The 22,393-nt window shown below is 45.7% G+C and overlaps 1 protein-coding gene across 3 annotated transcripts in view; it reads left to right on the plus strand.

Annotated features, from left to right (window-relative positions):
* Window positions 1-22,393, plus strand: part of CRYL1 (crystallin lambda 1) — a 96,904-nt gene that overhangs the window by 69,437 nt on the left and 5,074 nt on the right. For all 3 annotated transcript variants that reach the window (XM_065595238.1, XM_024105717.3, XM_005312219.5), the window contains exon 6: window positions 15,167-15,272. In XM_065595238.1, coding sequence (XP_065451310.1) covers window positions 15,167-15,272 — 106 coding nt within the window. The remainder of the gene's footprint in view (window positions 1-15,166; window positions 15,273-22,393) is intronic.

The following is a 22,393-nucleotide window of genomic DNA, read 5'->3' on the forward strand; positions in this document are numbered from 1 at the left end:
CACAGACTAACCGTACATTGAAGACATACCCTGTAAGTCTTCCTTTTGCACCCAGAAAAGTAGCCACCCAGCTTCATCCCTTGCTTTTTTTTTTTTTTTAAAGAACATTCCATCATAGGCCTTCTACTTAATGTGAGAGACAGGTCAGATCTTTGCTGCCAAAAAACACTCTCCTCCTCCCCGCACCCGCTTTATGGTTGTCTCTTAATGAGCCACACCTGAAGGTTCATTAAGAGATCTAGCTCCTTTCCTGTTCATATGGTTCTGAAGTATATACACTCCATCACAATATTCCATTAAAAAATCCAGACAATTTGAAACTGTTTGACTTAAGTATTAGTGGAATATTTCACATGAAACTATCCCAGCAATAAAATGTGTGTCTGAAATGGGGTTTTACAGCTATGATGCAACAGTTAAAAGTAACGGACCATCATTATTAGTCAGCAACATGCTCATGTGCAACTGAGCAAGAATGTTTGTGTTTTGCATCCAAGGATAGTGTACAAGCAATTTACATATTTAACCACAAAGGCATGAGTAACATGGCAACTTTGAACAGGCATGTTTTATTATATTTTGCTTTTAATAATCTCTTTTCGGCTCCCACTCAGCATGCTTCTCAGCATGAAGGATGACTTTATCACAGTCTTCTAAATACTGCTCTGCTTTGGGGCAATGGAAGGGAAATATGCTTAGATTAGTATTGTTAGGTAAGATTTGCTTTTAAGGAGCGTGCTGCAAAACATCCACAAAGGGAATTATGTTCCGGCGAAAAAATGGGTATTCTTGTTCTTTTTGGTACCTAGATCCTGAAAATATATCACCCCCTTCCCACCCGCTGTCAACCACAGCCCACCATCCAAATTCCCCAGTTCCAAAGATCTCAAAGATTTCAGCAGAGTTTTTAATGGTTAGTGACAGGGGCGGCTCCAGGCACCAGTGCAGCAAGCGCGTGCCTGGGGTGGCAAGCCGGGGGGGGTGGCGTGCCAGTTGCCATGAGGGCAGTAGTCAGGCAGCCTTCAGCGGCATGCCTGTGGGAGGTCCGCCGGTCCCGTGGCTTCGGCGGCATTTCGGCGCGACCGGCAGATCACCCACAGAAATGCCGCCGAAGCCGCATGACCAGCGGACCGCCCGCAGATGTGCTGCCGAAGGCCTCCTGACTGCTTGGGGCAGCAAAAAACATAGAGCAGTCCCTGGTTAGTGACTAATCCTGGAAGCATTTGTTGAGGGACCAAATGGGCACAGTTTTTGTCACTCTCAGTTTCTAGGTAGTACCTTAGCTGGGGTACAGTTAATTGGGCTACAGTTGCAGTGTTCTGTTTTTTCCATGCAAGTTTCTCTATTGCTCAGAGATTGATTCTGCCAAAGTAGTACTCCAAAAGCAACAGCACATAATCTACAAAAATGATTATCACTGAATAAATCCTATTTCCAATTATATTGTGAAGCGCCAAAGGAGCTATAAGTTTAACATTTTCCAGAAAGCCTGTTGGCACCCTGCGGAGCACTTGCCTGTTTAAAGCAGTCAATGAACTAACAATCAGCATGTTAGGTTAAGGATACTTTTTATGGTGGCTGGGGACAATAATTTTACTTAGCCACCTGTCAAAATGAGTCTCTTTTTTTTTTTTTTAACTGACTTGCTTTTGGTTGTGAGCGCTGAAGAAATACATAAATAAAATATACATTGTTGATGGAATACCACAGTATCCATGTACTGTAACAGTTCCTTGGCGGTATTATCAGGTGCTCAGATGCTGTGATGATGAAGGCCATACTTGTACCTAGACAGACCGGCAGTCTTTATGAAAGTGTCTTGAGTCGACTTGAAGAATACATTAGTGGTCCATATAACAATATTAAACCTATCCCTTTTAAACAAACAGCTGCCTCCTCAGTCTGCTGAGGACTGTCTCTGCGGGGCACTGAGCTAGGGAGCCTTGGGCCAGGTCTAAACTTAAAACTTTTTCCAGTACAATAATGTTGGTTAAGGGTGTGAGATATATTAAACTACAGCTTATTTCATTTGGGGAGCTGATTCAGGCCTGGTCTACACTAGGCGTTTATGTCGAAGTTAGCGCCGTTACATCGAATTAACCCTGCACCCGTCCACACTGCGATGCTATTTAGTTCGACATAGAGGTCTCTTTAATTCGACTTCTGTACTCCTCCCCGACAAGGGGAGTAGCGCTAAATTCGACATGTCCATGTCGAATTAGGCTAGGTGTGGATGGAAATCGACGCTAATAGCTCCGGGAGCTATCCCACAGTGCACCACTCTGTTGACGCTCTGGACAGCAGTGCGAGCTCGGATGCTCTGACCAGCCACACAGGAAAAGCCCTGGGAAAATTTGAATTGGAATTCCTTTTCCTGTCTGGCCAGTTTGAATCTCATTTCCTGTCTGGACATTGTGGCGAGCACAGCAGCACTGGCAACGATGCAGAGCTCTCCAGCAGTGATGGCCGTGCAGTCTGTGAATAGAAAGAGAGCCCCAGCATGGACTGATCGGGAAGTCTTGGATCTCATCGCTGTGTGGGGCGATGAGTCCGTGCTTTCCGAGCTGCGATCCAAAAGAAGGAATGCAAAGATCTATGAGAAGATCTCTAAAGCCATGGCAGAGAGAGGATACAGCCGGGATGCAACGCAGTGCCGCGTGAAAATCAAGGAGCTGAGACAAGGCTACCAGAAGACCAAAGAGGCAAACGGACGCTCCGGATCCCATCCCCAGACATCCCGTTTCTACGAGGCACTGCATTCCATCCTCGGTGCGGCCGCCACCACTACCCCACCAGTGACCGTGGACTCTGAGGATGGGATAGTGTCCACGGCCGGTTCCTCGGACATGTTAGGGGACGGGGAAGATGAGGAAGGAGATGAGGAGGGCGAGGCAGTCGGCAGCGCTCACAACGCTGATTTCCCCGACAGCCAGGATCTCTTCATCACCCTTACAGAGATCCCCTACGAAGCGTCCCCAGCCGTTACCCCGGACACAGAATCTGGGGAAGGATCAGGCAGTAAGTGTTGTAAACATCTAAACCTTTATTTTTAACAAAACAGGAATATTAACAATTAAAAGAATGGGTTGTTCATGATTAGTGTGCCCTAGGCGCTTAACGGTTTAGTCATGGGCAGTGCAAGTTTTGAAAAAAAATCTAGCAATGTCCGGTTTTCAGTGATTGTCCTGCACAAGCCGCTCTACTGTTTATTCCCTGCTACTGCAGCTACAGTAAAATGCGGTCTATATGTCCGGGGATAGAGCAGTAATCCTCCTGGGACATCTCGATGAAGCTCTCCTGGAGGTAATTTGAAAGCCGTTGCATGAGGTTCCTGGGGAGAGCGGCCTTATTGGGTCCTCCGAAGTACGACACGTTGCCGCGCCACGAGACTATCAAGTACTCGGGAATCATTGCTCTGCACAGCAGGGCAGCATACGGCCCTGGTCTTTGGAGGCTTTCCCGGAGCATTCTCTCTCTGTCGCTCTCAGAGATCCTCATCAGGGTGATGTCGCCCATGGTGACCTGCTTTGAATTAGGTAGGGGAATGTTAGTGTTGGGACTGCTTTCCCGTTCCTTTACAGAACTGTAACCGCTGGTTTGTAGCCACGCGGTGGAGGCGGGAGAGGGGCAGCCGAAAGGGATCGTTCCCGGGGACAGCCGCGAGGGAGTGGGACAGGGGCAGAGTTCCCGCTTGCCGGATTGCTGGCTGCAGGAACTGACATAGCTTTAAATGTGAAATGAGGCCAGTGGTAATATAAAAGTTTTAAACTGCCACAAGTGTACGGCTTACCATGTCTGCCTGCAACAGAAATTCCGTTGTCCTGCCCCGCTTCTCAAATGTGCTGTGCAAGACCCCAGGCACTAAATGCGAAGGCCGAGAATTCGACCTTGTGCTGAGTGCGCATGTGATAGGTGCTGTGCATGGTCTTGTTCACAGAGAAAGACTATGTTCTTTGTTCACAACTACATTTATCTTTCTGAGGAATTCACTCCCTTTTTCCCATTTCCACAGCCCCATCTGCGACTGTCTCACAACCTAGCCTGGAATCACACTCCCAGAGGCTAGCGCGGATTAGGCGTAGGAAGAAGAGGACACGGGAGGACATGTTCTCTGAGCTTATGGCCTGTTCCCAAGCCCAGGCAGCACAGCAGACCCAGTGGCGGGAGAACTTGACCCGAATGCACCAAGCCAACATGGATTGGGAGGAGAGGTGGTGGCAGGAAGACCAGCAGGCGACTCAAATGCTGCTTGGACTACTGAGGGAGCAAACGGACACGCTCCGGCGCCTTGTGGATGTTCTGCAGGAACGGAGGCAGGAGGACAGAGCCCCGCTGCAGTCCATCTCTAACCGCCCTCCCCCGCCACCAAGTCCCATACCCACCTCACCCAAAGTGCAAAGAAGGAGAGGCGGCAGAGTCCCTGCTAACTCTCACTCCACCCCTGCAGAGAGCTCTAGTAGCAGAAGGCTCTCATTTCCCAAAATTTGAAAAGTTCTTTCCTTCCCGCCTGACACAAGCCCCCGTCCAAGTTTCACCTCCCAATGCCATTTGTAGTTGATAATAAAAAATACGTTTCTGTTAACTACTGTTTCAATCATCTTCTTTTGGAGGAGGAGGGGAAAGGGGGTTGGTAATTGGACAGGACGGTCACCTTTGGCAGGGTACATAGTCGGGGGCAGGCACAGCAGCAGGGCACATACACAGTGCAGTGATGCAGTGACTAGTTACCCTGGTTAGTCTGGGAGGTTGTTTTCATGTTATGTTGGGGGGGGGGGGGGTTGCTCTGTGACTTTGTGGCGGGGGATGGCAGTTACAGATCTTAAGCGCCGGTCCTTAGGCAGGATCACAGAGCCACACAGCAGGGGATCTGTAACCGTCCTCCCCCTGCCACAAAGTCACATAGACCCCCCATACACACAGTCCCGATCAGGAGGGGTGACAGGCTCAGTTGAAACAACCATCCCACCGCAGCGGAGCCTGTCAATCCTTGAGTTTAGAAGCTGCATTCGCGTCACTACACCACACCCGCTCCGCACCACAGTCTGCGTCCCAGTTTTAAAAAATTCCCGCGAAAACAGTATTAAAGAAAACGGTGTGCTTTAACAAAGTAGAACTATTTTTATTTCGAAACGTGTGTTGGAAGGGGGGTGAAGGGGGTATGTAACTGGATAGGATAGTCAACATTAACTGGGTAAAGAAACGGGGGCAGGTTTAGCTACTCTGTACACAAACTTTAAAGTCACAGGTTACCCTGCTCACTCAGGAACTTTGCTTTCAAAGCCTCCCGGATGCACAGCGCTTCCCGCTGGTCTCTTCTAATCGCCCGGCTGTCTGGCTGTGAGTAATCAGCAGCCAGGCTATTTTCCTCAACCTCCCACCCCGCCATAAAGGTCTCCCCCTTGCTCTCACAGAGATTGTGGAGCACACAGCAAGCTGCTATAACAATGGGGATATTGGTTTCGCTGAGATCACAGCGAGTCAGTAAGCTTCTCCATCTCCCCTTGAGACGGCCAAAAGCACACTCCACCACCATTCTGCACTTGCTTAGCCGGTAGTTGAAGAGTTCTTTTTCAGTGTCCAGGGCGCCAGTATAGGGCTTCATGAGCCAGGGCATTAGCGGGTAGGCTGGGTCCCCGAGGATGACTATAGGCATCTCCACATCCCCAACAGTTATTTTGTGGTCCGGGAAGTAAATACCTTGTTGCAGCCGTCTAAACAGACCAGAGTTCCTGAAAACACGAGCGTCATGAACCTTGCCCGGCCATCCGACGTAGATGTTGGTAAAACGTCCCCTGTGGTCCACCAGTGCTTGCAGCACCATGGAAAAGTAGCCCTTTCGGTTAATGTACTGGGTGGCCTGGTGGTCCGGTGCCAGGATAGGGATGTGAGTTCCATCTATGGCCCCACCGCAGTTTGGGAATCCCATCGCTGCGAAGCCATCTATGATCGCCTCCACGTTTCCCAGGGTCACTACCTTTGGCAGCAGTACATCAACGATTGCCTTCGCTACTTGCATCACAACAACCCCCACGGTAGATTTGCCCACCCCAAACTGGTTTGCGACTGACCGGTAGCTATCTGGCGTTGCAAGCTTCCAGAGGGCTATGGCCACTCGCTTCTACACTCAGTGCAGCTCGCAAGCGGGTGTCACTGCGCTTCAGGGCAGGGGACAGCAACTCACAAAGTTCCAGGAAAGTTCCCTTCCGCATGCGAAAGTTTCGCAGCCACTGGGATTCATCCCAGACCTGCAGCACTATGCGGTCCCACCACTCAGTGCTTGTTTCCCGTGCCCAGAATCGCCGTTCCACGGCATCAACATGACCCATTGCCACCGTGATGTCCTCGGCGCTGGGTCCCCTGCTTTCTGAGAGGTCTGTGCTACTCTCAGACTTCAGGACATCACCGCGGTGCCGTAGCCTCCTCGCCTGACTTTTCTGCATCTGCCTCAGGGAAACCTTTATGATAAGCTGCGAGGCGTTGAGAGCGGCCACAACTGCAGCGATGGTCGCAGCGTGCTCCATGCTCGCAGTGCTGTGGCGTCCGCGCTGTCAATGACTGGAAAAGTGCGCAAACTGATTTCCCGCCGGCGCTTTCAAGGAGGGAGGGCGGGAGTGATGGACGGATGACGACAGTTACCCAAAAGCACCCTCGACTCATTTTGTTACCCAGAAGGCATTGCCGGCTACGCCCAGAATTCCAATGGGCAGAGGGGACTGCGGGAACTGTGGGATAGCTGACCACAGCGCACCGCTTCGAATGTCGATGCTTTCACCGTTAGTGTGGACGCACAAAGTCGAATTACTGTCCTTAGTGTGGACACACACGTTCGACTTTGCAATATCGATTCCAAAAATTCGATGCAAGTAAAATCGAACTACTCTCGTAGTGTAGACAAGGCCACAAAGTTTTACTGGCAAAAGCAAGCGTTTGCTGGTATAAGGTGCATCTAGACTAGGAGAGTTCATCCCTGTAGGTTTAACAGCAAACCTTTTCTGCTGTAGACTAGGCCTTAGATTCAAAATTAGTAGCTTTACCAATTGATCTAAAGGGAGTATCCAATAACTGCCATCAGCCACTGTGAGACAAGACCACCGGAATGAGATGTTTAGTAATATGCTGTCTGACGGAAGAGAGGCAGACCATTCAAAGTCTGTCAGAAATCCCTTTCTAACACTATTTTGATTTATGTGTCATAGCAGCACTCAAACTGCACAAGCATTTGTAGTCATAGCACTTCAGTATCACTTGCCTCCCCCTACTCCAGATTCACAGTGGTCCTACTTTTGCCATACTTGGTCAGTATGTTTCATGCTCTAGGTCTCTGCCTGTGTCTGTGTTTTAAGGTCACCCATCACCAGCGGTGCCTTCCATGAGAAGTTAACACAGAAGCATCCCTCTCTTCCAGGCTTGCTCATAGGAACAAGCTTCATGTTATTGTTGGGATTTTCATATAGATCAGCTATAGCTATTATAAGTTTTTGTTTTTAATGGGAGGAACAGTTAGCATATCTCAAAGACTTTTTGCTGTTGTAATCCTCATCCTTCCACTTTATTTCTATTATCATCCTCGCTGTGTTATATCTTAGATTGTAAGATCCTTGTTGCAGGGACCTATAAATTTATTTGCTAAGCACTGTTCACACCCGCAGCATTGTATAAATAACAGTGGAATCTGTTTGTAGTTCCTTATCATTACTCCACCTTTGTACAGTAGCATAGGACTATATTGCAAAATCAGACAGCTGGGCTCTATCTTATTCGAAAGATAACCATAAAGCTGTAGGGAACTCTTCCTGCCACCCAAGATCATTTATTACAATAGTCCCTTTGAGATAGTTTGGTCTTGTTTCGAAAATTGAGGACTTTTGTTGATTGATGATCAAGAGCTTATTATAAATGTCAAGCTGGTGTTTGGAGTGGTTCATATGACATGGCTACAGAAATTGTGAGGAGTAACAAGGCAGTTTTTCAGGAGGTAATGATCCGCTCACACTTTGGCCTGGGCTACACTAGTGGGGGGCTGGGGGGGCAGTTCGAACTAAGATACTTCGACTTCAGCTACGCTATTCGCATAGCTGAAGTCGAAGTATCTTAGTTCGACTTACCTGGCCATCCTCACGGCGGCGAGTCGACTGTCGTGTCTCCTCCGTCGACTCCGCTTATTCCTCCTGCCGAGATGGAGTACAGGCGTCGATTTGTGGATTGATTTATCGCATCCAGATGACACACAATAAATCGATCCCCAGTACATCAAACACTACCCGCCAATCTGGCGAGTAGTATAGATGTACCCTAAGCTTCTTGAAAGCAGCATCAAACTTGAGCTCCCTGTTAGAACCTTTTTCCCCCCCCATGGAACTTGAGTGTACATCTTAGGATTTTGTAATTTTCCTCTATATGAAACCCAGTGACAGTTTCAATTTATTTTCTGTTTAAAAGTGGGTTACTCGTGGCTCGTCTAGTCTAAAGGAGGAGAAGGGAAGAACTGGAAGCCCTGTCATTTGGGCCTTTGTTACCAGCCTCTTGCAAAGACAGTCATTTTTCTGTCCATTCAGATAGCTTTCATAGCAATGTGGTGCACTGGCTTCACTCCCTAGCCTCTGTACCTCTCCATTCTCAGTTGAATAGCTTTGACATTCCCTGAATATTGACAGGGATCTTTATTTCTCTAATCATTATTATCTGTTGTTTTATTTGTATTACAGTGTTACTCGGAGGACCTTTGAGACAGAATAAGGAGAACAAGGTAGTGGCTTCACTGGCTAGTTTGGGAAGGGTGTTCCATACATGAAGGGTGGCATGAAAGAAGGTTTAAAGATGCCAGTGGGAAAAATTGGACAAATGGATGACTGAGGCTAATGTTGGGAAGTGGGGTGGATGAAGGGGCAATGAAGTGAGGTACATGAGCAGAGAAGGAAGGAGGAGCGGAGCTGTGCAGGGCCTTAAAGATAAAGACAAGAAGTTTGAATGTGATTAAATGGAAAACAGGGGAGATGGTGGAGGGATCGAGGAGAAGTGTGACATAGAATGACAGGACAGGAAGGTGATCTCAGCAGCTGTGTTTTGAATGGACTTGTTGAAGACTACATAGATGTCTGTGAGGCCAGAGGAGGAGGTGGCAGTAGTCAGTCTGGGAGATGAGGGCCTGAATGAAAGTCTTAGTGATGTTCGGAGAGAAACGGCTGGATCTTGAACATGTTGTGGGGGAAGAAGCAGTGGATTTGGGCAAGGGGGCAAGAGAGAGAGGACTGAGTCAAAGATAAATATCAGGTATGGGCCTGAGTGTTGGTGATGCTGTCAACAAAGAAAGAGGCTGGCATGCAGGGTTTGAAAGGAAAGGTAAGATTCAGTTTTGGCCATGTAAAAGGTATGTTGCTGGTACGCCATTGTCAGATGGGCCAAGATGTGGGATTGGATGAAGAGATGGGGTAAAGGTAGACTTGTGAGTCACAGGCATATGGATGGTGGTTAAAGCGATGCAGTGAATAAGCTCACTAGAGAAGTGGTGCAGAGAGAGAAGTTGGGGACTAGAGGTGGAGCCCTGTGATACCCCTCCCCTCAGACAGTGAGAGAGGGAAGAAGACCTCTTCAATAGTCAGAGACCCTGAAGGAACAACAAGACAGATCAGAGAAGAACTGGGAAGAGACAGAATTGCCGCAGCATAGGGAGAATAAAATTTCAAGGAGGATGTGATTAGTGGCGTCACAAGCAGCTTAAAGGTCAAGGGTGGAGCAAAGGCCCTGCACATAACCCAGAAGAGGTCATTAACAACTGTGGTGAAAGCAGGATCTAACTAAGGCGCCGATCCTATTGCCAGTAAAGTCAATGACACTGCATGGTGCAGGGTTACCACCACCTCCTGATGAACACGCATTTCACTATAGTTCAGCCTCCTCTTGCCATTTGCATAAGTGCTCAGCTGACAGCCTTATCACTGACTGCTTGGGAGGCAGAGGGGGACAATGCCTTCAGGAAGGTTGGGTTCCACACCCAAGCACAGTGGGTTGGGAGTCTTTCTTTCTTTACTTTCTTCCCATAAGCACCAACCCTTGAGGAAAACACCTTGCTGACTACAGCTTTATTTCTTTTCCCCTTTGCTGAATCATTCCACCAGCTAACACTCTCCTTCACTTTAAATGGGAGCTGGAACATTCCCTAAGGGAATTAGTTTAGTGGGTTCCTTATTTGATTGTCTTTAATCTCTGAAGAAGTCATAAAGCTAAGAAAACAAAAGCTTTTGTTTTTATGGAGCTCTGCCTGGCAGCAGAGAAGCAAACATTTTTCTTTGAATAGCTGAGCCCACTTCACTAGGGTAATGTGAAACCTCAGTTGAAGGAATCTGTCATGCATCTAGCTGGAAGGCCATCTACTTCTGTTATTCACATTTTGACTGGATGAGACAGTGTCTTCAGGTTCAGCGAGCCATAAAGTTTGTGGAAGATACTGACTGAGAGCAGAATCATAGTTGAATGGTTTTGAGTGTATTGCTCTTCATATCTCAGCATTGTGAAACTGGTGTGTCTACAGTAGTAGAGAGACTAATTTATTTCTTATTTGAAAATGATCTTACAGTGATTCCGAGCTATTGTGAGAATCCTGCCAGATGCTAGAGTGAAATATTATACCATTACGTTTACAGTTTTTAATTTAAATGAAACATTAATCAAAGCTCCATGTTTTGTTAGAACATTGTCATTTGTTATGTTTACATCCAAAGTCTACTTCCATTTGCAAACCGTTTTGGGTGGTTAACATGGCTTCACTGATCTGCGCAGATTGCAAATGCAAAAATTCCATAAACAGTTGGGAGTGCTTAAAAATTTTCAGTTTAAAGTGTGATTCTAAGCTTCTCTAAAGATGAAGGATGATCCTGTGGATGAAGCACTAGGCTGGGACTCTGGAGACCTGTGGTCAGTTCGCAGGTTTGCCACAGACTTGCTCTGTGATTTTGGGCAAGTCACTTCATTGTGCCTCAGTTCCCTGTCTATAAAATGGAGATCACACTTCTTCCACCATTGTCTGTCTTGTCTAATTAGACTGCGAGCTTTTCAGGGCCTAGCAGAGAAGGGGCCTGTTCTTAGCTGGGGCTTTTAGGCATTACTGTAAAACAAATAATTGTATGACCTTTTCCACAGCAGGGGTGGCCAACCTGAGCCTGAGAAGGAGCCAGAATTTACCAATGTACATTGCCAAAGAGCCACAGTAATATGTCAGCAGCCCCCCCCATCAGCTTCCCCACCCTGCTCTCAGCACCTCTCCCTCTCTCCCCACACCTCCCAATTAGCTGTTTCGTGGCATGCAGGAAGTTGGGGGAGGGAGGGGGAGGAGCAAGGGCACGGCAGGCTCAGGGGAGGGGGCAGGAAGGGGTGAAGTGGGGGCAGGGCTTGTGGCAGAGCCAGGAGTTGAACAGGGAGCACCCCCTGGCCCACTGGAAAGTTGGCGCCTGTAGCTCCAGCCCCGGTTTTGGTGCCTATACAAGGAGCCGCATATTAACTTCTGAAGAGCCACAGGTTGGCCACCTCTGATATACAGGGTGGTGTTAACCATAACAAGCCACCTGCAACAATGAATCAACTGAGTGCTACATCCTCTAACAGGATCACATCTACTAACCAATTGAGATTTGACATTAAGACCTTTAAAGGGCTCCTTTTAAGGCTGTGGTGATGAAATCTCCATTTCTTTGTACTCGGTGAGGATGTGCTCATCAAGTACACAGGCAACTGTAAGGCTTATGGTGTCATTAGCTTGTCAATTCTTTGCTTTTCAGTGGATGTGTACTTACCCAGTCTTGTAGATGATGTGAGAGTAAAGCTTGCTGCTGTTATACCTTTATGGGGTTTGCAACTAAGTTCTTGTTTCTGGACCTCAGTTAGCGATTGAATCCTAGCATTCAGCAAAAGGACAGGTGGGTCCCTCATGTTGGGCCTAATCCTAACAGGTACTGGGTGCCCTTAACTCCCACTGAAATCAGTGGGATTTGAGGGTGGTCACTGGCTCAGGCTTTATAGGAGGGAGTAGCAAAAAGGAATTCCTTCCATCAACCAAACCTTATCAGCCACGGAAAAGAGGTAGGGGGATAGAGAGCCACCAGAAGGGGAGGAGAATAGCCTCCCTTTCCCCTCAAACCTCACGAGGGGAGAGAAAAAGGTAGAATAAGCCTGACAACTCTTCTACCTTCCCAGCAGCCAGGAGAATAATTTGTTAGGTGTGCATTGGGGTGAAGGTGGTTGGTTTGATGGAATAGGATAGAACATGGTCTTAGTTCAGTCTCCGCTTTCTAATCTGAGAGAGGGCAAGAAACATCCTTATAAAGGAAACATTCTTCTCAGAAAAAGCTTTGAGGCAATACGCTGTAACCTGTAAAAAAGAAATGATGATGTGCCTGTCCCAACTGGTTATGAGGGTGTGATTGCTTCTTTGTAAGTGTACCCCATGGGTGTGACTGCTGTGCTGAGCTTTCAATAAGAAGGTTCTCCATTTCACAGACTTAGTGTCCTGCCAGATCTGAGACTTGAGGTTGGCAGTGAACTCGAGAACCCCAGGCAGGTTGAGGCCAAGCAAAGTTCCATACATGATGCAACCAGTTTCCAGTTAAATGGGTGACAGCTGCATTGTCTCTCTTTAATCATCGTTTTTCCAGCTAATTCCTTGGGATGGCTTCAGGGACAATGAGAAACCTGCCCCCTCTGTCAAAATGATTATTTTGCGTAAGAGCCAGCAACCAGGGGGATAAATGCTAGAGAATAAAAGGGGGGTATGAACACTAGCTGAAATTCCTATATTCAAAAGTTCTGCTGCAGTCTATGGATTTTGAGAAAATAATATCTTGTCCCGGTTCTGTCAATGATGATATGCTCAGCAATACTATCTCCTTTGCTCCCTACCTCACGAGAAAAGCACATAATGACTAAAATGAATTAAAATTGGTAATATGCAGATGTAGTAACTAAATAATAGAATGTGGTCTGATAAGTTAGTGAATGTGCTTCCCCAAATACTGTATGTCCTGAGACTCATAGACTCTAAGGTCCGAAGGGACCATTATGATCATCTAGTCTGACCTCCCGCATGATGCGGGCCACAAAAGCTGACCCACCCACTCCTGGAATAATTCTCTCCCTTGACTCAGCTGTTGAAGTCCCCAAATCATGATTTAAAGACTTCAAATCGCTGAGAATCCTCCAGCAAGCGACCCCGGCCCCATGCTGCGGAGAAAGGTGAAAAACCTTCAGGGCCTCTGCCAATCTACCCTGGAGGAAAATTCCTTCCCGACCCCAAATATGGTGATCAGCTGAACCCCGAGCATGCGGGCAAGATTCTGTAGCCAGACCCTCCGGAAAAAGTTCTCTGTAGTAACTTTTAATATCCCATCATTGACCATTGTTACTAATTACCAGCAATGGCACGTTATTGACCTATTGACTAAAATCACTTTATCCCATCAAACCATCCCCTCCATAAACTTATCAAGCTTAATCTTAAAGCCAGAGAGGTCTTTCGCCCCCACTGTTTCCCTCGGAAGGCTGTTCCAAAACTTCACCCCTCTGATGGTTCGAAACCTTCGTCTAATTTCAAGCCTAAACTTCCCGACGGCCAGTTTATATCCATTTGTTCTCGTGTCCACATTAGTACTGAGTTGAAATAATTCCTCTCCCTCCCCGGTATTTATCCCTCTGATATATTTAAAGAGAGCAATCATATCCCCCCTCAGCCTTCTTTTGGTTAAGATAAACAAACCGAGCTCCTTGAGTCTCCTTTCATACGACAGATTTTCCATTCCTCGGATCATCCTAGTGGCCCTTCTTTGTACCCGTTCCAGTTTGATTTCATCCTTTTTAAACATGGGAGACCAGAACTGCTGTATAGCATTGCCTGCATCTTAAGCATCTCTTGAAGGACATATTTGGTCCTGATGCGCTGGGAGCACCAGAGACTCCTGAATTGTATTGATGTGGAGAGAGCTCCATAGGGTCAGCCAACCAGCTATAGCCTGTTACAACTTCCTGGTCCAAAAGAACCTCCCTAATTTAAATTGTCTGTTCCAGACCTGTAACTAAGATTTGTGTATATCTTGAACCCTAGCCAATGGGGAGCTGCCTTGCAATATATTAATAACTCTGCTATTGCTCTGCAATGAAGGTTGATCCATCAGAAGATTATATTTTGTTCACATTGGTTCTTGGATAGGTTACAGAGCCTGGGCCTTGTCAGAACAAACTGCTGCTGGAGATGTGGGTCTCTCAGAGCCACACTGGCTCACATGTTTTGGGACTGTCCCTGGATACAATCCTTTTGGCTAGAAGTAGGCAGGAGGATTAAGAGATAATGGATAGCCCCTTAAAAATTACTTCCCAGAATTGTGTTCGGGGATATAGCCCATCATCTTGGAAACTCTCCAACTCATGGAAAGCTTGGTTCTCTGGAGCACTGCTTGTAACCAAATAACTCATGTTGCTTAGGTGGAAGAGCAGACTGCCTCCCGCGATAGAAGCATGGCTCAGCGACTTGGCTGCCCTGACAGCTAAAGAGCGGGTAACATTTTGGAGAAGAGGAACTTTAGACAAATTTGAAAAGATTTGGTTTGACTTCTTAGAAATTTTTGATTCATCCTTAGTGGATGGAAACTGAGGTGTCACTCCCTTTTCCCATTCCTGCCTCCTTCCCTTCCTTCCTTTCCTTTTCTTTTCCATTCCTTTACTACTTGTGTTTTTTGGGTCTTCCCCTATTTTGGGAGTTTTTTTGGTGGGGGGGAATAAATAAAATATTAATACACTTAAACAGAACTTCTAAGCAATTTCATCTCTCTTTCTGGTTATTTCCCCCTTAAAAATAAATACTGTCCTAAGCAGCCCCTGGGATCACAGAAGAGACTCATTTGTTCAGATTTACAAAGAATATAATTTGACGCTAAAACATGACAATCATATGCAAAAAATCCACCTCTTAAATTAGCTAATACATATAAATGCTAAACAATAATAAGTCCTGTCATAAGAGAGATGTGTCTGGGGATCTGTTTTTCTATTTGCATATTATTCGCTATCTCTAGTGGTAGTATTTTGTAATTTTGCTATAACAAATTATATTCTAAATAAAGAAACTAAGCGAAATTCTATAAAATTATTTGCACTGAGATTTTTCTGTCCCCCTTTTGCCATTTAGGAAGGAGTAATATCTCCTGCTGATCTAGACCTTGTGATGTCTGATGGATTGGGAATGCGGTATGCATTTATAGGGCCGCTTGAAACGATGCATCTCAATGCAGAAGGTATGCAGTTTTTTCCCTTAAGACTTAAATATAATACTTTTCAAGGCAAAGATTTCTTGCGTAAAGCTTTGCTAATATTGTCTTAACAGTTCAGACCAGCGTAAAATTGACTGTAAATGTCTTTTCTCTTTTCATAATAAGGTAGGTCTCAAGTATTGAAATCATATGAAAGCTTTCACAGTTTCAAGGTAACTGCACCTGTATTCCCCTTTCATGTCCCTAAAGGGTACTCACTTGAAGATTTCTGGCTCCCAGTCATCACCTCTCTGGCAGAGACCTGCGTATCTCTCCCTCCTGACTGGGGTTTTTAGGCTGCATAGCTCCCTGGATTTATACTATGATCCTCAACAAGCCAGGCTATCTAAACAGGCCAGTGCCTGCATTTTGCTTTCTTTAAGAAGGCTATAGCCAGTGTATTTTCTGCAGTTATAAATTATCACAGTTTCTAAGCAAGCACATTTATTCTTGAGGTAATAGCATTATAGAGAAAACATATAAACCCCAATAATAAAAACTGACAAAAGTTCCTATACATATGTTAACAGGTTACCAGAGGACACCTATCAATCTTATGCAAGTCAATTCCTTCCAATCCTTCCACAAGGATTACCCCCACCCCAATCCTGCTTGCCCATTTGCTGAATCAGAAAGAAGGCCCTGAGTCAATTTAAACTCAGGCTATTTATCCAAAAGTCCTTTTTATGTCTGCTGCTCTCTGGAGAATGTGGTTTGAACTGGTATATGCCTTTTCTCCCCAGGAGGTGATACCTCTCTGGGAGGCTACACCTAGCTGATTTGCCTTAATTGCTACCTACTGTTTAGTTCCTGGATGAGCTGTGGTAGCCCTGTCCCCTGGAGCAGAACACAATTATACATAAATCATCCATTTAAAACAATGAACCCCAGTGATCTGTCTCCTCTTCCCCCAGGGAGGTTACATTCAATCCCAGCCGATATAATACATAAACGTAACTCAATATGGGCTTTCAGGGATATTGCAGGAGATTGCCATATCTATCACAGAAGGGGGTGGATGTTGAGCAACTCTTTGTCTGAGGCCAGATTAAGTTTCTGTTTTTTAAATCAGTTAATTTAGGCTGATTTACTAATTTTTGTATCAATCCCTTGGAAACATTCATGTACATGTAATTCAGCCCGGTTTTAGGGCCATCAGCAGAAGGACAAGTCAGAAAAGTTCACCAGAGGCTGAGGTGCGAATACAAGATCACTCTCTTCGAGTGGGTGCAGGGGTTCTAGGTTCTTTCACATTGATACCAATTTGATAAATGTGTCTAGGTGCTGTGAGTACAATAAGTGGTATATGCAATGCCCTAAGTCACTGCAGTTGATCAATTAACAATACCACTTGACATTTCTCACATGGTTTTTAAGATATTGTGTTAGTCATAGTGATAGGTATTAAGTCTGGAAGGGACCACCACATCATCTAGTCTGACCGCCTGTATGTCACAGGCCACCAACACTACCCATCACTTGCACACTAAACCCAACAACTGAAATGAGACCAAAGTATTACAGCCCACAGGAGACTACACTAATACATGCCACAGGCAGAGAATTGGGGGGACTGAGGTGCACCAATGCCCGAAGCCCCTGCAATGGAAGGGAAATGGTTAAGTGAGATATACCCAGATAATCCTGTCAAATGATCCGCACTCACTCGCTTCATAGGAAGGCGAAAACCGCCGAGGTCACTGCCAATCTGACCTGAGGGGAAATTCCTTCCTGACCCCACATGTGGTTATCAGTTAGACCCTGAACATGTGAACAAGACCCAGCCAGCCCACGTACCTGAGAAAGAGAGAATGCCCTGGCCCACCCCAGTGTCCAATTTGCAGCCAGGACTATCCTCGATGCTTTAGAAGATTTTAAAAAATAAACCTCCCAGAATACTCTGCGGGAATCCCTTCCTGACCCCTGCAGGTGGAGGCTGAAGCCCTGAAGCATGAGCTTGCTTAGCCAAAATACAGATTTAAGATATCTTTAGAATTTTGTTAATTTTATTAACCACAATAAAATGAACAAAAAATGGTAAATTACAGAAAATAAAGGTGGTGTTACAAAATTTAAAAAAATCTGTTAACACAAAATGTGAAAATATCAAGAAATAAAAATCAAATCACTGCAAACCAAGAATATATATATGAAATATAATCACACAGTAGTGAAATAATCACAGAATATAATGGCACAGTTATAAATTTTATCCTAAGTCTATATCTTCAATTAGTCAAAGGATGGAAACTTGCCTTACATCTCTACTCTCTGAATAGGCAATTTTGGTACCAATATGGAATTATGGATCCTCAATATAGAGCCTTCAGTTTGCCAATCCAGTTGCATACCAGTCAACTTAAACACCACTTAAATTGTCTGCTGTTGCGTACTCTTGCGAAGCTCCACTCCGGAGAGCAAGGTCCATTCTAGATATTTTCATTTTTGATCTGCTGATTTCTTGCAGTTTTTCCATCCTCTTCCGGGTTTATAACTCAGCATATAAATCACATAGATATTTTCTCTTAGCTTGGTACAGCAGACAGGTAATGAAATGGCAAGACACAGCCGTGTGCATCTTTATCTGTTACATCTTTGTTAACTTTTCCTTTCAATCATGCAATTAAGATCACTTGTGCCTGTTTTTCTCAACTGGGTTTGTGTTGCCAGTTGACAAGTGTCTGTGAGTATTCATTTGGCTAGTAACCTGGACTGGGCCACCAGACAACAGGGCATTTGCCTGGTTCCTCATTTTCTTTCATCATCTGGAATGTCGATCTGCTCCCAGTCCTGCTGATGCAGGCTGGGAGTGTGAAGCAACTGCTTATATAGGATCCAGCTGACACACTCAGGGTACATCTATACTTACCCGCTGGTTTGGCAGCCAGCAATCGATCTTCTGGGATCGCCGTCGATGCCGGTAATCCTGCTCTGCGAGAGGAGTAGGCGGAGTCGACGGGAGAGCCTGCCTGCCGCGTGTGGACCCGCGGTAAGTACTTGTAAATTCGAACTAAGATATTTCGACTACAGCTACGTTATTCATGTAGCTGAAGTTGCGTATCTTAGTTCGAACTGGGGGCTTAGTGTGGACCAGGCCTCAGACTGCCACTGACGGCTCTCATCAGAGAGAATTTAACAGCATCGTTTGCTGGATGCCATGCCTCATTGCAACCAATGGACATCAGCTGCAATTCTGTGCCAGCTTGCTCTTCCAACGCTGCTTTAGATAGCGTGAGAACTAGCAGTGTTAGGTCCCTCTTCCTTCCGCAGGATAGCTCTTCTGGACCTACAGCACTGGCTTCTCCTTCCAATTTGTAACAAATGGGGAGAGGGTGAGGTGTAGGTGAACTCTCCCTTCCTCTTTCCAGTCTGCCTAGCCCAGCAGATCCTACCAACCCAACAACAGCTACTTGGAGCCAGCCAGCATCTCTCTTTACCCAGAAATCCACCCTAGCAGCTCCTCTAACACCTAGCCACGCTTCAGGTCAGTAAGCAAAGAGGGAGTCAACATAGGATTTGGGAGGTGAGAAGCTGAGGTGAGATACAGGAGGAATTAGTGGGGATAAAAATGGAATTACTTGGGAGGGGGGTGAAGGATGAAATTTTGGGTGTGGGTAGAGATGGGTTTATTTTGGAAGTGGAGGGAGTGATATTCTTCTCATTTGGGAGAGGAGAACTTGACTCATAAGGATACTCCTGGAGGACAGTGTTGGTTTTTTTTGGTTGTTTGGTTTTGGGAAGGATACCCCAAGATCTTCCTATAAACCACCCACCTGCAAATGCCCCAACCTCCCTTACTCTGCCTCTTACTTTCTTTTCCCCCATTTTTTCAAATTGACTGACCAAAGGGTATTGCTTAGGTTACTTTGCCCTATTATTTAAGCAAGAGATTTGAACATACAGTACTGTGCCAATAGTCATGAATACAGAACAAAATGCCAATTTCAAGTCACTAACGGCATTGAGACAGAAACTTGAGAACTGAATGGGAACAGACAGAAAGGAAGCCCATAAAAACAAGGGAAGTACTATAAGGACATCCAACTTAACGTGATGATGGTGAATGTTGATTTCAGATCCAATAAGTTCCTTACCACTGACTTGGTTATTTTAAGATTTGGCATGGTACCACCACACAGAAATGCCATCAGCCCTTTACCTGGCAGTAAACATCAATATAGTACTTTAGAGTCTTTTCTCATTTATCTATCACAGTATTATTTTTAATACACACAGTACCTCCTTGTATGTGTAATGAACTATCTGTTAATCTGTTGAAGTTTGTCCAGACTCTGTAAGATTATATGTTTGTTTTTAAGCTTTCAGAGTTACTTCAATCTCTGTGAAAAATAAGCTGTCAAACGAGAATAAGCGATCATAAATTTAATTTTTTAAATGCTTAAATCTGTAAAAGGGGTTTGAGGGGATTTGGGCTCTTTTGATCTCAGTTGCTTCAGTGTAGTTACTCCAAATTTATACTAGTGAAATGTGAAACCAAAATCAGAATCTGGCCCTAAAACTGCTAACTCTCGCACAGTGGTTTCCAAACTTTTTACGAAGGTGACACACCAACTGCATTTTCTCTCTTTCTGAGGGATCAGCCATTACCCCTGCCAACCCCCGCCACTCCCTGTCTTCCTCTAGCTGCTGCCTGGATCCTGCTCCCCACACTGCTGCCTGCTGCATGAGAGCATGTGGGAGTTCTTCTGGGGTGAGAACAGGCTGGTGACAAATCTGCTTGCTGGCCCAGCTGCTTCCGCCCACGCTGCTGCTACCCTTGCCTGGCTCCAATTCTCCGCACTGCTGCCCATTGCCCAGGGAAGGTCAGAGCAGGATCCAGGCAGCAGCGAGCAGACAGTCAGCATTCTCTCCCGGTCCCACCTATGTCCCAAAGGCGCTTCCTCCATGTTGCTGGTGCTGCCACCCAGATCCCGCTCCCCAGAGTGCTATCTGCTGCCCAGGGGATGTAAGAGTAGTGGGAAAGGGGGCTGTAGAGAGCAGTTCCAGGGCATGTGTGACCCACCTAGACCCTTCCCGCAACCTACTGGTGGGTTGGGACCTATCATTTGGGAAGCAGTGCTCTAGCACATGTGCTGGATATTGAGACTACGAGGGACTTCTAAATACACCTCTACCCCGATATAACGCTGTCCTCGGGAGCCAAAAAATCTTACTGCGTTATAGGTGAAACCACATTATATCGAACTTGCTTTGATCCGCCGGAGCGCACAGCCCCGCCCCCTGCCCCCGGAGCGCTGCTTTACCGCGTTATATCCAAATTCGTGTTATATCGGGTCACATTATATCGGGGTAGAGGTGTAGTGTGAGAGTAAAAATAATAATATGCAGTTTTAGGGTTACGTGCTGTCCACCATCCACTGTGGGGATTTCCACTGGTATCAGCAGGAGTTGGATGGAGATTAAGAGCAGCACATGGCCCTCAACTTTATGGTGAAACTTATGATTTTTCTACCACTAGTGGGCATTCTTGCTCATTTTAGAAATCTCTCCAAGATGGGCAGGGTTGTGGTGAACAGGGTGTGAAATGTAAAAAGCACTAAATATCAAAATGAAAAAGAAACATCAACCACAAACAATGATTCAGAGTCACTTTCTTTGCTGGGCTTCATAAAATATAGCTGGGTGTGGCTTTTATATACTCAACAAGCATATGTTTCAACTATAGTTATTAATACATTTCACTCAACAGTGTAGATGATTTGTATTGTCATGCCCACTGGTTCAATGGTGAAGTGTTTTGTGCTACCATGTAGGGAACTAGTTTTCATCAAGATCTAGACGTTTGCTCCATAGGCAAGCAAGCAAAACGTGAGAGCTTCCCAAACTTAATATGGTCTACTCTAGGGTGAGGAAGAACTTTGTGCCTCTGTTATGGCAGTACCTAATGAATGATTTGAGTACTAATGTTATCTGATCCTGCCATGAAATATCCTCTCGTTGGCCAATCATTTATTTCTCACTTTAGTAGGATCAGTAAAGCTGAAAAATTCTGTTTAGGCTCTCCTGAAATGGAATTTTTCTTAAAATCCCTTTCTGCAAAAAGTTTCATGTTTTTAATGTTTCTTCTCTTTTTGGGATTTAACCTTTTCTTTAAAAAAATGAAAAGTGTTGTGGAAAGGTGTTCCTCCTTTTCGGCCAGCTCTATGTGTGACCCTTACTCGTGGTGCTGTGTTGATTGTAGATTCCGTGCTTCTTGGGGCAGGAACCAGGTTTATACATACTTTTGTGAAACATCTCACTTTGGGGTGACTGAAGAAAAAAGTACAAGTCCTTTTAATTGTTTTAAAGATCTGTGTCAGACATTCCTTTCCCAGACACCCCTGCCTCAATCCTGCATCAATTCCACCTTCACCATAGATATCCAGGTTTACACCACACAGCTCCCTGGGTTTTCATAAACGGAGTACAGGAGGACACATGAATCTCTCTACTGTGAGTCAAACGCTCGCCTGTTTGTGTCTGGGAAAAGGGAGAACATAAGAACATAAGAAAGGCCGTACCGGGTCAGACCAAAGGTCCATCTAGCCCAGTATCCTGTCTACCGACAGTGGCCAATGCCAGGTGCCCCAGAGGGAGTGAACGTAACAGGCAATGATCAAGTGATCTCTCTCCTGCCATCCATCTCCATCCTCTGTCAGACAGAGGCTAGGGACACCATTCCTTACCCGTCCTGGCTAATAGCCATTAATGGACTTAACCACCATGAATTTATCCAGTTCTCTTTTAAACTCTGTTATAGTCCTAGCCTTCACAACCTTCTCAGGTAAGGAGTTCCACAAGTTGACTGTGCGCTGCGTGAAGAAGAACTTCCTTTTATTGTTTTAAACCTGCTGCCCATTACTTTCATTTGAGCAAACTGATCTGCCAGTAGTGGACACCCTTTGGTAAAGTGCCTTCATGAGGCAGGCGGTATAGGGTTGACCTTAACTAACTACCTCGAGGTAGAAATTACAGTGCCTTAGCTCTCTCGATGTGCAATCCTAGTGGAGACATCTCAAGTTAGCTATCTCAGTATAAAAATAGTCCTTTTTTTGCAGTGAAAACTGAAAGCATAGCCTAAGTGACTTGCCCAGCATTATATAGGA

The sequence above is a fragment of the Chrysemys picta genome, chromosome 1, assembly GCF_011386835.1.
Source record: "Chrysemys picta bellii isolate R12L10 chromosome 1, ASM1138683v2, whole genome shotgun sequence".
NCBI classification, from domain to species: domain Eukaryota; kingdom Metazoa; phylum Chordata; order Testudines; family Emydidae; genus Chrysemys; species Chrysemys picta.